The sequence below is a fragment of the Salvia miltiorrhiza genome, chromosome 1 (genome assembly GCF_028751815.1).
Source record: "Salvia miltiorrhiza cultivar Shanhuang (shh) chromosome 1, IMPLAD_Smil_shh, whole genome shotgun sequence".
NCBI lineage: Eukaryota > Viridiplantae > Streptophyta > Magnoliopsida > Lamiales > Lamiaceae > Salvia > Salvia miltiorrhiza.
In genome coordinates, this window is record NC_080387.1 from 61375220 (window position 1) to 61395306 (window position 20087).

Consider the following 20087-nt stretch of genomic DNA (forward strand, 5'->3'; position numbering starts at 1 on the left):
GATTAATTTCTTTTTATTTTTGCATTTATTTCATTAACTTGAGTTCCTATAGAAACTAGGTTGCTATGCTTTCACTTATAGTTACATTTGGTTCTTTATTTTTGTGTTGGCACAAGTATTCAATTTTAAGAAAAACTAAAGTTTCTTTTTAAGGTATTTCTCTTTAAATTTTATTCTATACGTAAACATTAAAAAAAGCAATAGTTACTTTTTTCTTTTATCGAGACTTCAGACTTAAGCTATGGGGATGAGCGTTTTTCACATTGTGCCAATTCATTCTTATTTCTTATGCATGTATTTAAGTGTAAACCAAAATGAAAAACCAAAATGTAATCAAATATATTGAATATGATCAATCTAATAAGTTAATGTTTTAGAATACCGTAATATAATCAATTCTCCCGAAAAATAAGAACTTTCCATTCTCCGTAACTATGAACCAAATATTAACTTATTCTGGCAGTGCATAATTAGACCTAAAAATCGTTTGCAACGATGATCACCACACACCAATTCACCACCACAATTTGGCAAGCTTTTTGTTTGTTTGCTTGTTGCTTTGTTTTTCAATAAAGAAGAGAAAAGTATTGTGTGTTGTACACATTATTTATATTATTCCAAAGTGCTGCAGGGCCCCAAAACACTAGTCCTTTACTTTTAGGTGATTTGACATTATTTTTGTAAATGTAATTAATTGACAAATATCACTCGATTTTTTTTCCAGTTTAATTTAGTCCAACTTCTCATTTTTGCCAACCTAGATACCGAAAGTCGGGCATTTGTACAAGTATCTTTTTAATGACGAGAGAAATTTGTAGTTGCTATTTGAAGTGCACAATTGGTAATTTTCGTTCTTGTACAATATCTATATATAATTTTTTTATTAGTGAGAGGACGTGGAATTTAATGCGATTGATTATATTTAAAATCACATGTCATCAAGTTGAAGATGGACAAGAAAAAGATTAGATTACTTAAATTAAAAGTGCCAAAATTCTTGTACTTTAACATTGAAATGTTATAATAATAATTGCAAGAAAGGGATATTCATGATTCTTGGCTTGGTTGAACTGACGAAGAATAATTGTTTAATGATAAAATGCTGTCAATCGAAGTATCTATATAAACCCCTTATGTTTCGAAGTAATATTGTCGGAAAAATCATTTTCATTCTATATCTTTGCAAGAAGGAAAAGAGAGAAATTTGTGGCTCCAATTTTCAGGTTTTCCTTACTGTTGTTTAATTTGTTACGTTTCTATGTGTTTTGAGCGGATTTGCACATTTAAATCGAGTTTATGTATTTATTTGTAAATAATGAATCTTCATACTTGAACCTTTCCCTAATTGCGTCGTGGAAATATTAAATCCACATATTTTATTTATATGGAGGTCTTTGTTTTGTAATTGACATTTAAATAAAAATATGAGTCGAAATAATTAAATTTGATAAAACCTAAGAGTCCATTTTCCCTGAGTTTATGATAGAAGAATAAAAGACATGGAACTTTGCATTTGAAAATATCATTTTAAAAATTCTGTAATTGAAATTGCGAATAGAGTAAGATGTTGAATTAATAAACATTTATGAAGAATGGTGTTTAAGTAGTGTGAAATGATATTAAGGTTGCAAAATGAGTGAGAGTGAGCAAAAAGAGCAACAAAGTAAAGCTGAGGAGGGGTTGGAGAATAAGAAAGACGAATTTGTTGAGGCCTTGGAGAAGAACAAGGATGAGCAAGGGCTGCGGGAAGCTTTCGGCGTCCTCGCCAAGGGTTCGCCCACGACTTGCATCAAGCCCGTCCATCTTCATCGCGCACTCGCTATTCGAGGTCAGGAAATCTCTCTTCAAAAGACTGAGACTATTATTCAACAACTCAATAAAGAAGGGACATTTAGCTGCGACGACTTTGTGCGTATTGTCAAGTAAGAAGTAAAATTTTATTATCTTATCATCAATATATAGGATATAGGAGGAGTATTAAAAAATCAATGACTCACGTTTGACTATATATAGTGTGATCCTGGCTATGGGGGCCGTGAAGAAGAATGACGTGGAAGGGCTGAAGAAAGCATTTTGCGTCCTCACCAAAAGTGATAAGCCCACAGCCAGAGTTGGTGTGGAAGATGTTCAACTCGCACTCATTATTCCAGAATCGGAGCTCTTGCTTCACAACGCAAAACAGATGGTTCAAGAAGTTAATGTACAAGGATCCTTTAATTGTCACGAGTTTTTGGACCTTTTCAAGTAAGAATCAAACCAATTTCGCCCTAAATTTTATGTTTCTATTTACCATCATCACATCATTAATACACGCTTAATATTCACGTATGCTGAATTTTAATGTTTTGATATTTTATGTGTGCGCTTTTTTTTTAATTTCAAATTTTGATATTTGATGTTATTTTATCTCATGGGTCAAATCTGTCGGACACCAGATATTTTAAATACAAAAAAAAGTAAATTAGATATCTATCTATACTATATTAAAAAAGCAGTTTCCAATTTGAAATCAATTTGAAATTTTGGCAATTTTGTAGTTATATTAAAATTGAAGGTTTGTGTTTAAACTATAATTTCTTTTTTATTTTCCATTTCTTTAACTTCTTATTTGTTGTTTTATTTATTTCCAAAATTGTGAAATTCAATTAATTATAAAATATTTAATATGCATATCAAATTAAAGATCACAATAAGAGCTTTAATTTGATATATTTTATACAAATATTTTATTTAAAATGTACAAATTAAATTTGTTTAAATATTAAAATTTTATAAATTTCTCTCTCCTCTCTCATCTTTTTGAAAAAAAATGTATTTTAAATTCTTTTTTAAGTATTTTTTATTTTTTTAACTTATTTTTTTTGGTTTTCATAATATCAAATTTTATAATTGTACATTATTTTTTATTACTAGTACGCCCCTCCCGTGCGGTGCACGGGCCATGAAATATTTATTTTATTTTAAAATTCTAAATTATATAAAAATATCATCATTTCTGAATTAAATTAATTAATAACAAAAAATTATGTTAATTTAAATATTTGTATTTGATTTAAAATAGTGTATCATAATTATTTTTATCAACTTAATGAGTAGGAGTATAATTTTAAATTAATTGAGTATTGTATAATAATAAATAAATTTACAGATAATTTTTTGTTATTTGATTATTATTTTCGATTAAAATTAAAATTAATAAATATTTTTATAATATTGTCTCGATATTTGTTGATAATAGTGTATCCTAATTTTTAATTAAAATTTTTAATTTAAATATTTTTATGTTATGTTTGATAAAATAATTCAACAAATAAACTTAATATTTTTTTTATATATCAAAGAAAAAGAGAAGAGAAATAAATTTTGTAGGAGAAAGAGATACAAATAAAGATAATATAATAACAACTTGAGCTGAATAAAGAGAAAAAAAATGTAGAAAAAGAGAGGAGAGAGAAAAATAATTATTTTAAAATTTTAAATTATAATAACTTATTTATTTGAAATTCATATTTATTGAATTTGACATCAAATTGAAGATCTTATCACGATCTTTAATTTGAGATACATATCGAATATATTTTCATAAATCAAATATGAAGATTTTTAGAAAATCAAAGAAGTATGAAAAATAGAATAGAAGAGAGAGAAATTTAGAATTGGAATGAGGAAAGAGAAAATTTGAAAAAAAAATGTAGATTTGTGTTCTCTTCTATTTATGCTCTTATTTGTACGTTAATTCTATCTTAGTTATTGTTTTCTCTCTCATCTCTCCCCTCTCTCTTTTAATTTCTAAAATATTGTCCTCAATTCATGTTGTAATTGCAAAAATACCATAAAATTGGTGGGAAAAAAACTGGTGTTTTATATTATATATAGATTAATATTCAATTCAAATATATTTAATTAAAATTAATTTTTATTATATTTATGAGTATGATAATTGAATTAGTATTAATTAATATATAAAATACTAAAAAATATTTTTCCGTGCAATATGCAAATACTAGTATGTCATTAAATATGAAGTTGGATCCGATTATTAAACCATCACAAGTTTTAAAATTTATCAAATTAGGTCCAGTCACGAATGTTAAATTTTATTTTTGCACGTGTATTTATATCCTTATATAATTTGTTTAGTTCAACTGTTTTTCTATGAGAAGTAATAGATCATCCCGTGTCCCCAAGGGGACACCAAGCGATGCGACCTCCTGTGTGTGAACAGTGAAGTCCCAAGTTCAAATCTCACTGCTCCCCCTCCCCAACTCCCTCCCCCCCCAAAAAAAAAATGTCCTCCCATACAATAGACGAACTACTATATATTTATTATTTTTTTAAATTTAAAATTACGTAAAATATAAAAATATCATTATTTATGAATTAGATTAATTAGTAACAAAAATTTTATATTAATTTAAATATTAGCATTTAATTTAAAATAATGTATAATAACAATATCATCAACTTAATTAATATAATATTAAATTTAATGAGTATTATATATAATAATAATAATAATTAAATTTATAGATGGTAAGTAATTGATGTCAATCTCATTTTGAAAAATAACACTAAATTATCAATATAACAAATTTAATAGCCGTTATTTAATATAACAAATTTTGGGTTCTTAAAAGTTTAAACTGTATTATATTAGTTTATATTTAGAGGCTTAGAGCGAACAAAAATTAATTTTGACAATTTAAACAATCATAACTTATTCATTTCAATATAATTTATATTTAGGACACAACCTCATACTATTTCCATATACAAGAAGAGATTACGCGCATTCGCACATAACAAAGAAATATTTTAATAAATATTTTTTGTGAGTGTAAATTTATATTGCATTTCATTTTATAGTACTAACATTTATCATTTAATATATTTATTAACCAATTATTGGATAATGGTTGAAAATTATAAAATTATAAAGCTCATAAATTGAAAAAACATAATCTAAATTGATAGGAAATCCATGTTTATTTTCTAGGTTTGATATTGACATAATTAATTTTAATTTCAAGGATTATAGTAAACATGAACTTTTAATAAAACTAATACACAAATCCTTAATTTACAAAATAAAAAATTGCAATGTATGATGATGAAGAGTTCTAATGGATACTACTACTTAAATAATTATTAAAATATAAAACATAAATCATAATACTCTCCTGTCGCCGAAAAAATGTCCTAAGGAAGGGTGACACAAGTTTTAAGAATTTTTTTGTTGTTTATTTAGTTAGTGGAAAAAGTGGTCCACAGATTAAGAACAGTGAAAAAAGTTAATTAAGTTAGTGAATGGATAAAGGGATCCACAAATTATTACTAAAAATATATTAGAACATCTTTTTGTGGAAAGATCAAAATAGCAAATTACGACATCTTTTCATGGACGGATGAAGTATATTTTTAAATTTATTATTGTATATTATATTAATTACACTATTAACCTTAAACTAAGTATATATGAGCGATATAATAGGCAAATCAAATTTTATAAAATAAGACTCTTTTAAATAGGTATAAATTTCAATCTTACAAGTTTAATTTAACCATAACGACTGCCAATGACGCCTAGTTCAAGTGGTAAAGCTGAGGCACTCGAAGACTCTCCTTTATGAGAGGTCTTGGGTTCAATGGATAGTTTTCTCACTTTTGTGTGGGTAGTTTTTCTATTCTTGTGTGAGTAGTGGTCCCGCCTACGTGTGAGTAGTTGGGTAGTTTTTCTATTCTTGTGTGGGTAATGTAGAGGTCTTGGGTTCAAGGATAGTTTTCTCACTTTTGTGTGGGTAATTTTTCTATTCTTGTGTGAGTAGTGGTCCCCCCTATGTGTGAGTAGTTGGGTAGTTTTTCTATTCTTGTGTGAGTAATGGTCCCGCCTACGTGTAAATAATTTTTCCACTTTTATGTAGTGTAGAAGTCTCTTCCGCGTGCGAATTGTTTATTACTAGGTTATATATCATAGATATCTTTTGTAATTCTAAAAAAAAAAAATAACTATAACAACTATTTTTACGTGACGACACTTTTTATACACTTTTAATCCACTTTTTAGTATTATCATTATTATAATTATGATAGTTAAAACAAGTCTTTTATTTATTCGAAGGTAGTCTTTGTACAAACTTTTTCTCTCGCCCTACACACTCACGTAAAGTATTTGAATTTGTTCCTCATTTATCATAATAGATCTCCAGTAATGCAATAAGAGGTTTTAAAACCTATGATTATATCATCAATATTCGAGGAGTTGGTCTTGGGTGAGGTCAACCTCATGGGGTGAGACGGGTCGGGTCGGGTCGGGGCGCGGGTGGGGTCGGGTCGGGTTTGGACGCGGGTTTGGGATAAAGTACACATTATCATTAATAAAAGTAACAATTATTGTGAACAAATGTAATAATTTCAAAACATTACATTTCTGCATATCAATAATTACTTTTCATTATAATAACAATTACTTTGAATAACGGAGAAAATAAATAGAATATAGAAAAAAAATTAAATAATAATTCAAGTAATTATTGTCTTAAGGAAAAGTAACTATTGATATGATGAAATAATTCAAATAATAATTCAAATAATCATTGTCTTGAGGAAAAGTAACTATTGATATGATGAAATGTAATGTTTCTAAAGTATTACATTTGTTCACAATAATTGTTACTTTTATTAATGAGAATGTGTACTTTATTTCTGGTATCCCAGACCCGCGCCCAAAACCCACCCGACCCGTCAAACCCGCGCTCCGACCCGACCCGACCCGTCTCATAGGGTGAGGTCAACCTCACCCAAGAATTTGCGATATTGGAGTTCCGCATAGTTGTCATAGCCGTTGGAAGAAGATGGGGTTTCTTACAAGTTTTGCGCAGTATCTGTTTGATGAAATGCTTCTTGGAAATGCGTGATGATTCATGGTGTACTGACACATAAACAACATAGAATGCTTGTAAAATTTCGAAAAGAAACATATATATTTGCACGCAGATATGTATGTAAGAAGTGATTTCTCATCACTCTGCACGTTTGTAAACGGCTGCAGGTTGTTGGAGGAGCCCGGTGAACCAAATCAGACGAAGAAAATATACGAAAAATTAAAGCATTTAGAAGAGAAGGAGACGATTATTGTGTATGGCAGAGAGGGAGTGGGGAAAACATGGGCGGCAAGAGAAGTGGCGAATCTTGCAGTGAGAAAGCATGATCTTGATGCTGCAAAAAAGGACGATTCCGATGCTAAAAAAAAGGACGTTGAAGGTTTTGATGCTGCCATTTGGGTTTATCTCAACAGGATTTACAAAGATGATGATTTGAGCCTTCAAAAGAGCATTGCTTATCAATTGTTTGTGCTTGCTGATTTTGAGGATGCAGAGGCGAAGAAGGCTGACGAGAAGAAGAAGAAGGAGCTCGAGAAGAAGGCCGAGGGGCAGGAGGAGATTCCTAAGAAGAACAAGGCTGAAGAGGAGACTGATGATAAGAAGGAAGCCGAGAGAAAGCGACAAGATATTGAGGAATTGATTGTTAAGAATCTCGATAAGAAGAATATTCTTTTTGTGGTGGATGGTGATAGTTATGGGAGAAAATTAAAAGCAGAGGTCGTGACTGAGATGAAAGCTAAAGAGGTCGTGACTGGGATGAATAAGATGAAAGATAAGAGCGGTGATGGAGGAAACAAAGTAGAAGAAGAAAAAGAGCGCAGTGATGGAAAAAAGAATGGAGAAGAAGAAACAAAGGGTGGTGATGGAAAAAAGAATGGAGAAGAAAAGAAAGAGGGTGGTGATGGAAAAGTTAAAGTAGAAGAAGAAAAGATTGTTGTTTTAAAGTTAGAAGCTGGTGAAGAACCGGTAGTGAGACTGGAGTTAGGTGCCTTGAAATCTTACAAAGTTATGAAAACTGTGAGAAAAGATGAAATCGAGCAAGGGATGAATGGGGTGATGGTGAAACCCTTCACCTGGGAAGAATCCAAGTCATTGGCAACTCGAGCCACGAAGACAGAGGGAGTCTTAGACGAGTACAGTGAAGAAGCCGAAAAATTAGCTCGTTATTTCATGTTTAGGAGCGAGAGGCTTCCAGCTCAGCTTCTCTTGATAAGCAGAATCGTGAGCTACATTGGTAAGAAAGGCAAGTTGGAATTGCGAAAGCTGAGAAACGACATAGCTACGATCAAGAAAGGAGAAGAAGGTGTGGAGTGGTGGGATGTGCTGATCAAGAGGTACGAGGAGAGGCTCCCGAAGAGCGTCCTGATCGACTGCTACGACCGGAACAGGCCCGAGAACCACTTCATGCATGGAGGCAGAGCAGTGAGCTTCAACGAGGTGATCTGCTACTGGATCATGGAGGGCCATCTCGGCTCCTTTGATCGTGTCGATGAGGCCTACCACAAGGGCCACCGTGTCTTGATGGAGCTCATGGACTGCGGCCTCCTGCAGAAGCAGGAGGCCGACTACATTACACCCACCGGTGCTTTAATGAAATTCACATTCCACATCAATGACTACAAGGACTTCTTCAGTGGCATCCGCCCCGGGATAGGTGTCACATTCGACATGAGCCTAGGGAGGGTCGCGCTCGCAGATGGAATGATCAGAACAATCAACACCAGCACCAGCACCAGTCACCAAAAACAGATAATATCCGCACTGCTGCTTGATGGCAACCGCATTGGTCGAGAGGAACGCCCCACAGAGAGATTGTGGGAGCACAAGGATGAGGTCGAGATACTCGCCATCTCCGATCCTACTAGCCAGCATTTCAAGCTTCCCATTCTTGAAATGAAGATGCTCCGCTTCCTGGCCCTCCGAGGCTGCAAGTTTCTCGAAAGCCTCGAGCCTTTCCTTGAGAAAAAACACGATCAAGAGAAGGAACAATCTCCTCAGAAAAGTGACAAAGAGAATGATAAATCTTCTCAGGCGCCCCCGGCCCGGATTTCTGAGAAGCTGGAAGGGCTCAACGTTCTTGAGATATCTGGTCCCAGTTTACAGATACAAGATATACCTGACGATCTCTTCACCCTCATGCCTAACCTTAAAACACTAAACTTGTCTCATCTTCTCAATGTCAAGTCGCTGCCTTCGTCTTTCTACAACACCTCAACTCAAATTGAGTTTCTCATCCTGAGAGGATGTAAGAGCCTCCAAGAGTTGAAGAGCCTCAAAGGCTTCAAAGATCTGAAGGTTCTAGACGTTTCCGAGGCCACCTCTTTCGAGAAGTTTGAGGACAAGAGCCTCCATTCCAACACAAAGCTCCAAGTCCTTAACCTCTCCAAAACCAATCTCAAGACACTGCCTCTGATCAACCAGTTGAAGGACCTCAAATTCGTGTGGTTGAGAGATTGCATAGTGCTGCCGAGGATACGCAAGATCGACAAAATGGACAAGCTTGAGATTTTCGACATTTCAGGTGCTGGAGAGGTGGAACGCTTCTGCGATCCATCGTTGGAAGATCTCAAGAAACTTAAGATCGTTGATATCTCGCGCACGAAGATCAGACGGCTGCCTGCCAACCTCGGTGATCCGATATATCTGTATGCCAGAAGTTGCCTCAAGCTCAAAGTAGTGCCACCTGTAGAAGAACTCAACAAACTCGAAGTTCTCGATCTCTCGGGCTGTCATCGTCTGACAGAGGTCAGAACAGAATTCTTTGCCAATGTGCATGACCTCAGAGAATTAAACCTCTCCGAAACGGGCGTCCGACTTCTCCCCTTCCTCGGTGACCGCATCTCTCTTCGTCGTTTGTTGCTGTCAGGATGCGAGTCCTTGGAGAAGGTGGACAGGTTGAGTTGTCTGAAAGAGCTGGAATTCCTCGATCTTTCGGGTTGTAAGAAGCTGATGGAGTTGGAAGGCGGAACATTCGACGAAATGAAGCATCTCGAGCAGCTTAACCTGTCTGGAACTGGCATCGGAGGCCAGCAGAAGCCACTGCCATCCCTGTCCAAACTGGAGAGTCTCAAACAGCTTCATGTTAGAGACTGTCCTAATCTGACCGAGTTGCCGGGGGTGGAACAAGTTCCAAAGCTTCAAGTTCTAGATTGTTCCGGAACTGTTCTAGAATTACCACCTTTCAGCAAGGATCATCCTCCACGCGTAGTTGGAGCAGGTATAGAAAGCATCGATACCGTGCAGCTGTTCAGAAATCTCGGTGCTGAGCCAATGCAGGGTGATGATCAAGGTGCAAAAAGGGGTTTTAAACATGAGGATGTGAGGAAATGCAAATGGATCATTTCGAATTGGCGAACCAGTGATGCAGAGAAGCTCGGGACGCCTGTTTATGGCGCCCATTTCCATCGCCTGTTGAATGACTATCCATCGTTTCTGACGCGGAACTTGAGTAGTTTCTGTTTTCTTGTTTATCCATCTGAAGCAGAAGCCAAAGTCGGAGATAGATTTCGCCAGGATTACATTGATGAAGTGAGTTTAAGAGAGATTTATTTCGAGCAAGTTTGCGCAGAGAAGATGAAGAGGTGTTTGGAGATTCGCGAATTCAAGGAGCTTCCAGATACTCTTCGTCCGCTGATAGAGCAGGCTCAGTTGGTCGTGCTCGTGGATGATCAGTTTTTGAAGACGTTGCTTGATTTGCGGGTTGCTAGCACCATGTCTATGTCTATGAAGGCGTGTTGGATTGAGAGCTGCAGTGAGTTGACGCATGTCGTTGCTGCCCCTCCGAAGGTGGAGGAGAAAACGGGAGAGGCAGGGAAAGGTGAAGGGGAGCAGCAGAAGAAAGGCAATCAGCACAAGAAGGTTGCTGCGGTGAAAGATCAGAGGAAGAATGCTGCAGATGGAAAAGCAGGAGGGCCGGCTAAGAGTGCAGAGGATAAATCTGGAGAGCCTGCAAAAGGCCAAGGCAATGAACCTCTTAAGAATGCTGCTGCGGATAATTCGGGAGAGTCTGCAAAAGGCCAAGGCGGTCAACAGAAGATTGCTGCAGAGGAAAAATCAGGAGATGCGGCAAAAATAGGAGGTGATGAACATATGAATGCTGCTGCGGATAATTCAAGAGAGTCTGCAAAAGGCCAAGGCGATGAGCAGAAGAATGCTGCAGAGCAAAAATCTGGAGATTCTGCCAAGAGTGAAGGCGATCAGCAGAAAACTACTGCTGCAGACTATAAATCAGGAGATACAGCAAAAATTGGAGGAGATGAACCTAAGAATACTGCTGCAGATAATTCAGGAGAGTCTGCAAAAGGCGAAGGCGATGAGCAGAAGAATGATGCAGACGAAAAATCAGGAGATGCAGCCAAGAGTGAAGGTGATCAGCAGAATTCTTCTGCTGCAGATACAGCAAAAATCGGAGGTGATGAGCAGAAGAATGCTGCAGAGAAAAAATCTGGAGATGCAGTAAAGAGTGAAGGCGAAAAGCAGAATGCTGCTGCAGATACAGCGAAAATCGGAGGTGATGAGCAGAAGAATGCTGCAGAGCTAAAAGCAGGAGATTCAGATCAGCAGAGTACTACTGCTGCACACGAGAAATCAGGAGAGCCGGCAAAGAATGAAGCCGATCAACCTAAGAATGCTGCTGCAGATGAGAAAAGCGGAGGCGACCAGCAGAAGAATACTGCAGAGGAAAAATCAGGAGAGGCAGCAAAAAATAAAGGCGAGGAGGCGAAAAATCCTGCTGAAGAGCTAGAGACTTTATGGATTTCTGACGCTTCGAAGATGAAAAGCGTATGCGAAGGTGACATCAAAAGCGTGAGCTTCAAATTCCTCAAATCACTATACCTCGAATACTGCCCAGAGCTCTCTGAAATCTGCTCCTCATCCCAGCAACTGGAAAGCCTGGAAACTCTCTTCATCAAATACTGCCAGAAACTAGAGAGGCTTTTCACAGACGAAAAGCCATCCGAGATGAAGAGGCTACGCCACCTGCAGCTATGGGGGCTAGACAAGCTGCAGAAGATCAACTGCAAGGCACCATTGCTGAGCAAGCTCGGGGTCGGGGAATGCCCTTTGCTCGAGCACGTGCTTCCATCAAGAGTAAACGTCTCACAAGTAGAAAACGAAGGTCATGAGAACCTCGAGATCCTCCACATCAAGTCCTGTGACAATCTGAAGAGTATTTTCGAGTCACCATCACCATCACCATCACAAGATGATGATGGTGTGGTCTTCGATAAGCTAAGAGAACTGGAGCTGTCGGGCTTGCCCCAGCTGCAGAAGGTTGTCAAGGAAGCGTTGAGGCTCTGCGTCTTGAGAGTCCGCGACTGCCCCTCTTTGACCAGTGTCATCGCTGGTGCAGATGGAGTCCGTGATCTGGAGACGCTGGAGGTGAAAACCTGTGAGAAAATGGAGAAGATCATTGGAGGTGAGGGATCCAAGTTGTTGGAAAAGGTTAGCAAAATCGAGTTGCTGGGGTTGCCGGAGCTGGAGACTGTTGGAGCTACGCTGCCCAAAAATGAAAGCGGCTACACTATATGGGCTTGCCCCAAACTGAAAACACTCCCAGTTTAGTGGAAAGAAGGATCCAGTGACGTGATTGGGTACCAGATTTTCTATTACATTTTTCACCTAATGAATTGCATCACTTAGTTGAGGTTTGTCCAGTGATGTAAACTTTTTCTTATTGACGCAGGTTTTTGGTGAAGGTGCCGGGAAAGAACTGGGGCAATTGAAAAGTTCAAAATAAGCAGAAACATGTAACATGAAGAAACCCAGGTTTATTACTATTCAAGGTTTGTGTTTGTGTGCATATTCAAGGTTTCTATACAAAAGTGGTAGTTTTGTTTACTAATAAATGTATCTAGTATTGTGATAACTAAGTTAATAATTTCGATGTTTCACTGTTAAAAATCTTTTTATAAATTTATATTTAATTTAATGTCAATGCATTCTTTGTCAAATACTAATGTGTATTATACGCTACAAGAAAAGGCCAACCGATAGTGTCGGGAAATAAGGCGCCAACCTTTACTGGGCCGCTGATGAATAGTGTCGAAAGTATTTACCGACGGATTCTTGTCCGTTAGTGGTTCCATCGTGTTTGACAATTTTTCTCGTAGTATTAATGACCGAAACATCGAAACATATGGTTGCTAAGACTAAGTTTATCAGCAACCACCCAATCATCCAACAATCTTCAATATTTAATTAATTTCTCTCTCTTTCATATCACCACACCAATATTCATCTCAACCTAACCACTTCTATTTTTGTTGGTTTATCAATGACCACTCAACCATCCAACCACAACATTATATATAATTATTTTGTTATTATTTTTAATCGTAATAATTTTAATAATATTAAATATAAATTAAAATATTACAAAAAAAATTAAAATGAAAAAAACAATAACAAACTAATAAAAATTTAAATTACGACAAACTAAAAATAGAAATTACAACAACCCAAACTCGAAATAGAAAAAAACAATACATACTAGCATTTAATTATCATTGCCAAACTTTTGCCATATGTGCTCGATCAAGTCATGTAATAGAGAGTTACATTTTTGTTGAGGCGTTTGAAATGTTGCCTTAATGATTCCAAGGTCTTTGGACCTCCAATTTCTGGATTATCTGCTCAACTTTGCTCATACATATCTGCAACACTTTTCCAAAATGACTTACTATTCTGCCAACTATTGGATTGTTACTGACAAAGCACCAAGCAGACATTAGTGATATATCTTCTATATAAGTCTAACTTTGCGCATTGTTGGAAGGGTTTGCAGAAATTTTTTCAGAGGTTTGGTGATATTCAGAAATAGGAGAATCAGTTGGATTATGCGAGAATTCTGAATTCATAGCATAATCAAACTCTGGGAATTCATTGGAGCTTGGAATATCAGCAAGATTTGGATAATAGTCTTGGGAGGGGTTGAAATTTTGAGAGTTGAAGAAGGAATTATTGCCTCGATCCATTGAAAAATAGATAAACAAATAATAGAAGTTATAAGTAAAAAAGGATAAATGAGAGAATTTGAAGGTGTATTGAAATATAGCAAGAGTGGTCTCTATTTATAGAGAATGAAAAAATATAAATTTTGGTATATTTTTTATTTTTTTTAATATTTTATATAAAAGATATACTTGTTTTTATTAATTATCCTAATAAAATCTATTCACCCAATTAAATGATGACAAGTGTTACAATATCATTAGTTGATAGTTGAGGAGAGAGAGAGAGACCATGCATGGTCTCTTTTTTCACAAGGTCGACCGTGGCCTCCTTCAGCTTTATCATATTTTTTTTTTTTTTTTTTGCTTTACACATGTGGCAGAGACCTGATCTCCCACATTTGAACCGATAATGGTAGTCTAAGAAGTAAGAATGCAGCATTAGCGATCATTTGACAACGGGTAACTTTCATTTTTATTAACAATCAAATTTTGATCTTCCTCTCCGAAAAAACCTATACCAATTATTTACTTATATTTTGATTGATGACAAAAAATTTAGTCATTACGTAACGACTGAGAAATGATTATTAGATAATCGTTAAAGTTGAAAATTTAAGACCAAATTTGAACTTTACAATGATCGAAATTTTAGTAATTACTTCAACGATCAGATTTTTGATCAATTATATGTCAGTACAATCATACAATGGCAATGCCTCAAATTGCTCATTAGCCTTTTTAATGATCGATATTTTATTTTCAACGATCACAATGGGGGCTCTTATACCGTACTCTGTAAAATTTATCTATATTTTATTCAATTTAAATGCATATGTAGATTAAAAATAAATATTGAATTTTAACATCTAAAATTTTATTAAAATTAAATTAGACAATTACAATAACTATAAAAAATTACAGTTATTAAAAAAAATTAAACATTATAATAAATTAAAAATTTGTCAATTCCATTCTCTAAGTTTGCAAATTTCTGCACTATTGCCTTGTGCATAGCCAATGCTTTAAAGCCCATTTTTAATTTGTCCATTCCAATGATTTGTGTCTGGTTGAAATTTTCGGTAGAATTTACGACTCTATCCATTGTCTTGAAGTAGTGTCATTTTTCCCCTTGCACTGACGGCTCTACTTTTTTGCCCTTACCCTTGTAGCGATTCACCGCCTTTTGGCTTATAGGCGTAGTCGTGATGCTCGAAGTGGAGGACGTCGTCATGTAACTCCCTCGACGGAATTCTTCGAACGCTTCAATGAATGGGCTTTATCGCCAATATAGACAAATTGTTGAAATCATATTTTTTTTAATAGGGCACCTGCATGCGCCAACACTGGCTCGCAAAGGTGAGTTGCCGCAGTGAAAATGCTCTAAAATTTTTTGTGCATGCGTCGGCACCTGGCTCACAAGCCCCCCTCCCCAACAGCGCTACACGACTCGTGCCTATCCAACAAGCCACGATGAAGATGATCTAAAACTTTTTGCGCATGCATCAACACTTGCGGGGTGAAATCCAACCACGAATTCTTTGAAAGTCGTTTGGAATCTATGTGAATTCCATGGAATTTAAATTTCATGGACTTTTTAAAGTCTGTGGAAATCCACAACGAATACAACCCCCTTAGTTTGCAAGTCCCTCTCTTTCTTGACAATACTACGCGACCCGCACCTAACCAGCAAGTTGTGATGAAAATGCTCTAAGATTTTTTTGTGCACGTGCCAACACCTGGCTGGCAAATCCCCCCTCCCTTCCCGACAATGAGTCGCGATGGAGATGCTCTGAAACTTTTTGTTACATATGAAAATTTTACGATTTGAATATCTACATATGGACGCTATCATATTAAAAATTTACAATCATCGTTCGTGCGGGCCAATTTGCAATTTCCCCAAAATAGAATGCGTTAGTTCCATTTCTTATCTCCCAAGGACCAAAAATTAATATGCAAGTTCTGCGAACGACGCCGTACTAGCACTCCGCAAAGTCGGATCGGGAATATTTCAAGCACAAAACAGAAAACACCACTCCACTCCTCTCTCTCTCTCTAAACCATAATGCCGCCGTTCAAGCCATTCGCGACCGCCGCGAACACTCTCCGGGCCCGCCTCACCCCGTCGATTCGCACCCGTGGCGGAGGAGGCGGGCCGAGCCGCTGGACCACTCCGGGCCACGAGGAGCGGCCGAAAGGTTTCGCCTTCAACCGGACGCCGCTGCCAGCGGGGGAGTCGCGAAAGTGGGAGGACTGGGAGCTTCCGTGCTACATCACTAGCTTCCTCACCATCGTCATTCTCGGAGTGGGCCTCAGCGCGAAGCCCGATCTCACGATCGAGACCTGGGCCCACCAGAAAGCCCTAGAACGGCTCGAATTGGAAGCGTCGCAGCGTGCTGATTCTGATTGAAGGTATTATCTTCTATTTGCTTTTCCTTTTTCTTTTCCCCTCTTCCCAACGAGGGATGTGGCGACGGAGGGACCTTCGTGCATCATAAGGTTTTGTGCAGCTGAACTGTTTGGAATAAATGTAATTGACTGACTGGCTTTTGCTGTTGGAGTTTTAGACAGTGTTGTTTTCGGGTGCTATCAATATACGGGATTTTCAGGGTTTTAATTTTGCTGCGGGTTGAATTGGCTGGGAATTTGTGATATTTATCTGCAAATTATGATGTCATATTTCATAGGCGTCCGAACTAGAAGTTTTGGGTTTCTATGTTCTAAATTGTTACTAATTTCTTGGAGTGAAGCTTGATATGCTTGTTGCATTCTAATGCTGTTTGGAGGCGTTTATGATGTTATTCTACTAGTGGTAAAACTAAGTTTGTTTCTCGGTATAATGTATGTTTGTGATTAATTGACTCCAGTTTGATGCTTTCTTTCCAATAATTTATGTTTCCCTTCTTTTATAATGTGTATACTGCTGATTGGGGTCCATCATTTTATTTCCAGAATGTGAATAATATGTTTGATTCGATTCTCGAATGTATAGATGAATCCTAGCTATTGAAATGAATTTATCTAGTGGTGTGAATTGCTTTGAGCAATCTGATTACACTTGGGGAAGGCACAGTGAAGGATTTCTTGTCATTTATGAATGCTACTTTCTGGTTATTTTGAGTCATTAGCATCCTGGACCTGTCAGGCTGCAAATTGAATGATGATGATGATGATGATGATGATAATAATAATAATAATAAGGTCGAGCCTTCTACCCAAACTTGAGAGAAAAAAGCTAAACAAGTAATTTTTGGTTTTGGTTTGGAGTGGTTATCTGGATTCACACTCATTAAGTTTTGACTTATCTCCAAACTAATTTTTTGAGTTATGAAACTAATAGGGTTTGTTTGGTGAGTTTTTATGATCTAAATTTGTACCTAGAAACATCCAGGGTCAGTTATTCATGAGGGGTTGTTTCTTGAAGGTTCTTCTTCTAGGTGAAATAGAGTATGCATGCTGGATCTTGTTATTCTAGAAATTCTATATGGTCATGCATCATCTTTAGGTTGCTTGAGCTTGGCCTGCAACATCTTCATTTGCCACTCATTTCTTGGACAGTCGTTTCTCACTCTATTCTATTTGTTACCAGTATTATCGTTGAGTGGAATGATGAAAACTGAATACCCAGAGTGAAGTAGTTTAAAGTTAGGAAGTTGGTTAATTGTTCACCATTAGGTTCCTAGAACTACATCAACTTAGAATTCACAGGATTCAAATTGCAATACCACTTGCTAAGAGCAGTGTTGTGAAAATCGATTGGGGCGTTCGCCTCGAGGCGGTGCGAGGTAAATTGTAGGTTTATGGATTGAATTTTCGGTCCACTATTTAATAAAAAAAGGAACTCAAGAAAATTTTATATCAAAATTAAAAATCCCATTGATATTTTTACATTTAACCCTAAAACTAATGTATAAAAGTAAAACAAAAAGAACCCCATGTATTACTAATTACTATTGAGTCACCCAGAAAGTTGAAGCGTCGCACCATCTTTTGACTTTCCCACTTTCTCATCCTCATACAGAAATATTTATGAATTGGTGGATTTGGTGTTTATGAAATACTTATGCTTTTATTTTGATGATTTTAAGACTTATAAACCTCACTTTATATTTTTTGTTTGTTATATGTTATTTATATAGTTTTTTATTTTTGTCTTCTATTTGAGGCTTACGCTTCTAGGCTTACTGACGCCTTAGGTCCGCCTTAAGCTATTTACAACATTGGCTAGGAGTTCTCTGAACATATATCTCGATTGTGTATTTTGGTATCTTTGTCGAGTGACTTGGATGCTTGGCAGAAGAGCCCCTTGAAGTAGGATTGGGTTGCAAATAATAGTATAGAAGTACCTGGGCTGGGATCTCAAAGAAAGTTCAACCCGATAATTATGTTGTTAGTGTCCAAACTTTTGTAAATTTCACTACTTCAATTTTTTAACTTTATATTTATGAGGATCAAATATTGCGAACCTTTATTAGAATAATTTTTTCTAAGAATTCTTATAAATACAACCACCCATACATAGGCACACATACATATATATTTGTCCTTTTGATATTATAGTAATTACAATTTTAAATAAACTCAGTAACTCATAATGCTAAATTATACTAATAACTTTCACATATGAAGTTTAACAAATGCTATAGAGTAACGTTTAAAAAATGGTCAATATCAAAGAAATTCATAAATTTTGGTGCAATTTGCAATTTTAACTAGATAACTTTTACTTTTTGCAATTTTGCACATACTGTACTTTAAGTTAGCAAATCAATATACAACTTAATGTAAATGACTAAATGTTTGATTGGGCTTTGGAGGGTCATATCAAATGGTGAGTGTTTGCTAAGGTGGGTTTTGTGATTATTTGATGCAAGGCAGATCGATTTGGGAGAAGTATAGAAGATGGGGAGTCTAGTTGTGGCCACCATTCAGGCTGTCGATGATTGAATAGGGCCAGTTGTTAGGGCTTCCAAAAGAGGAAATCTTGGAGGATTATCATAGAATATAGGGAGATGGGAATATTAGCTTGAATTTGCTTTAGGATTTCAAGAATAGGAAGATATCAGCCTATAAAATAAGCGTAGCTTGAAATGGTGAGGTTTGTTTTGACAGCGCCAAATAGCAAACTTTACTGGGCTATGCACAGTGAAAGTGTAATAACGTTTTCATATTGGTGTGTAGACATCTTGTTTTCTGCTCAATGAAACTAGTGAAGGCTATTGTATTTGTGAATCAGCAAACAAGGTTGAAAGGAGATATTAGGTTTCAATTTGGAATGCTTACTCTCTGCATACGTGCCGTATTATATACATATATATATTCATATCATGTTTGTGTTGGATTACGATCTAGACTGAAATAGTCACTGGGAAGATGTTTGCATTAGTTGCTTAATATGTGCTGGGGTTAAACATTATATCTATGTAATTTGATATTGTGTGGATCAGGTGATACAGTTTCACATTTCTGCATTTGTTTGTCATTCACTGTAATGGGATTTGACTTCTAAATAATTAGATTCGTATTAGAATGCAATGCATTGACAGCTTCCCTTGATTTATCTAAGATAGATATTTTAGAGGCAGATCTGATATTGTGAAGATCACAAAGAGTTGTCAGATCTTCATTATAATAAGCCTCAATTAATATATGTATCAGTATTGTTGGTATAAAGGCCAGCAAGCATGCAGAAGCTTCCTTTACATTCAAGTAGCAAAGAGCTGTTCTCTCTCTCATTGAATTGAAAGGTGATTGTTGCGTTTTTTTTAGACGAGAGAATCTGCATCTTCTGGATTTGGATCCTTCCTAGTTATTTTTGGACTTTAGTATATCTATATTTTTTATTTTATTGAATGTCACACCTATATTATAAGATCATGATACGAACGTCGAGCTTGAAGCTTGGGATTCATAGTTTTTATTTCTCACCGGGATTAAATATATTAGTACAAGAAAGTCCTTTTATCCAAGTACGATAATATTTCCGTGTTATAAATTACTTTCCTCAAAAGTAAAAAATTATTGTTTCAGCTTGGAAATCGCAATTTGTGTGTTTCAATTAGCTCTTGGGCTGTAAAAAGATTCATATAATGGAAGTCTATTGAAGTTTAGGAGTTAAATTATTAACAGAATATAGAATGGAGTATAGACATACAATTAATTGAATAGGAATCTAACGAAATTATGACTACCTCTGTCTCCCATTCTCTATTAATTAGAAAACGCCAATAAATGAACTGGACCGCACAAT

General features: G+C 36.0%; 2 protein-coding genes across 3 annotated transcripts; both read left to right on the forward strand.

The window, feature by feature from the left end:
- Positions 1–1120: 1120 nt before the first annotated feature.
- LOC131001285 (uncharacterized) lies at positions 1121–15502 on the forward strand. Of its 2 annotated transcripts, XR_009093898.1 has the most exons (6): positions 1121–1223; positions 1625–1922; positions 2014–2244; positions 7049–12475; positions 12568–12667; positions 15007–15502. XR_009093898.1 is itself a non-coding variant. In XM_057927634.1 (5 exons), the coding sequence occupies exons 2-4, from the start codon at positions 1633–1635 to the stop codon at positions 12444–12446; spliced, it is 5919 nt and encodes a 1972-aa protein (XP_057783617.1). In that variant the 5' UTR covers positions 1121–1223; positions 1625–1632; the 3' UTR covers positions 12447–12475; positions 12568–12819. The 2 variants fall into 2 exon arrangements, 1 of the variants encoding a protein (XP_057783617.1); XM_057927634.1 differs by lacking the exon at positions 15007–15502 and having other exon boundaries at positions 12568–12819.
- A 112-nt stretch (positions 15503–15614) lies between these two features.
- LOC131001399 (uncharacterized) lies at positions 15615–16454 on the forward strand. The gene has a single exon (XM_057927785.1). The coding sequence runs from the start codon at positions 15903–15905 to the stop codon at positions 16245–16247; it is 345 nt and encodes a 114-aa protein (XP_057783768.1). The 5' UTR covers positions 15615–15902; the 3' UTR covers positions 16248–16454.
- The last annotated feature ends 3633 nt before the right edge of the window (positions 16455–20087 follow it).

Excerpts from the sequence above, each read along its gene's own strand:
- LOC131001285 (XM_057927634.1), top strand. The coding sequence starts at position 1,633 with ATGAGTGAGAGTGAGCAAAAAGAGCAACAAAGTAAAGCTGAGGAGGGG. Across the intron at positions 1,923-2,013 it reads GACTTTGTGCGTATTGTCAA|TGTGATCCTGGCTATGGGGG; the intron begins GTAAGAAGTAAA and ends GACTATATATAG. Across the intron at positions 2,245-7,048 it reads GAGTTTTTGGACCTTTTCAA|GTTGTTGGAGGAGCCCGGTG; the intron begins GTAAGAATCAAA and ends AAACGGCTGCAG.
- LOC131001399 (XM_057927785.1), top strand. The coding sequence starts at position 15,903 with ATGCCGCCGTTCAAGCCATTCGCGACCGCCGCGAACACTCTCCGGGCC.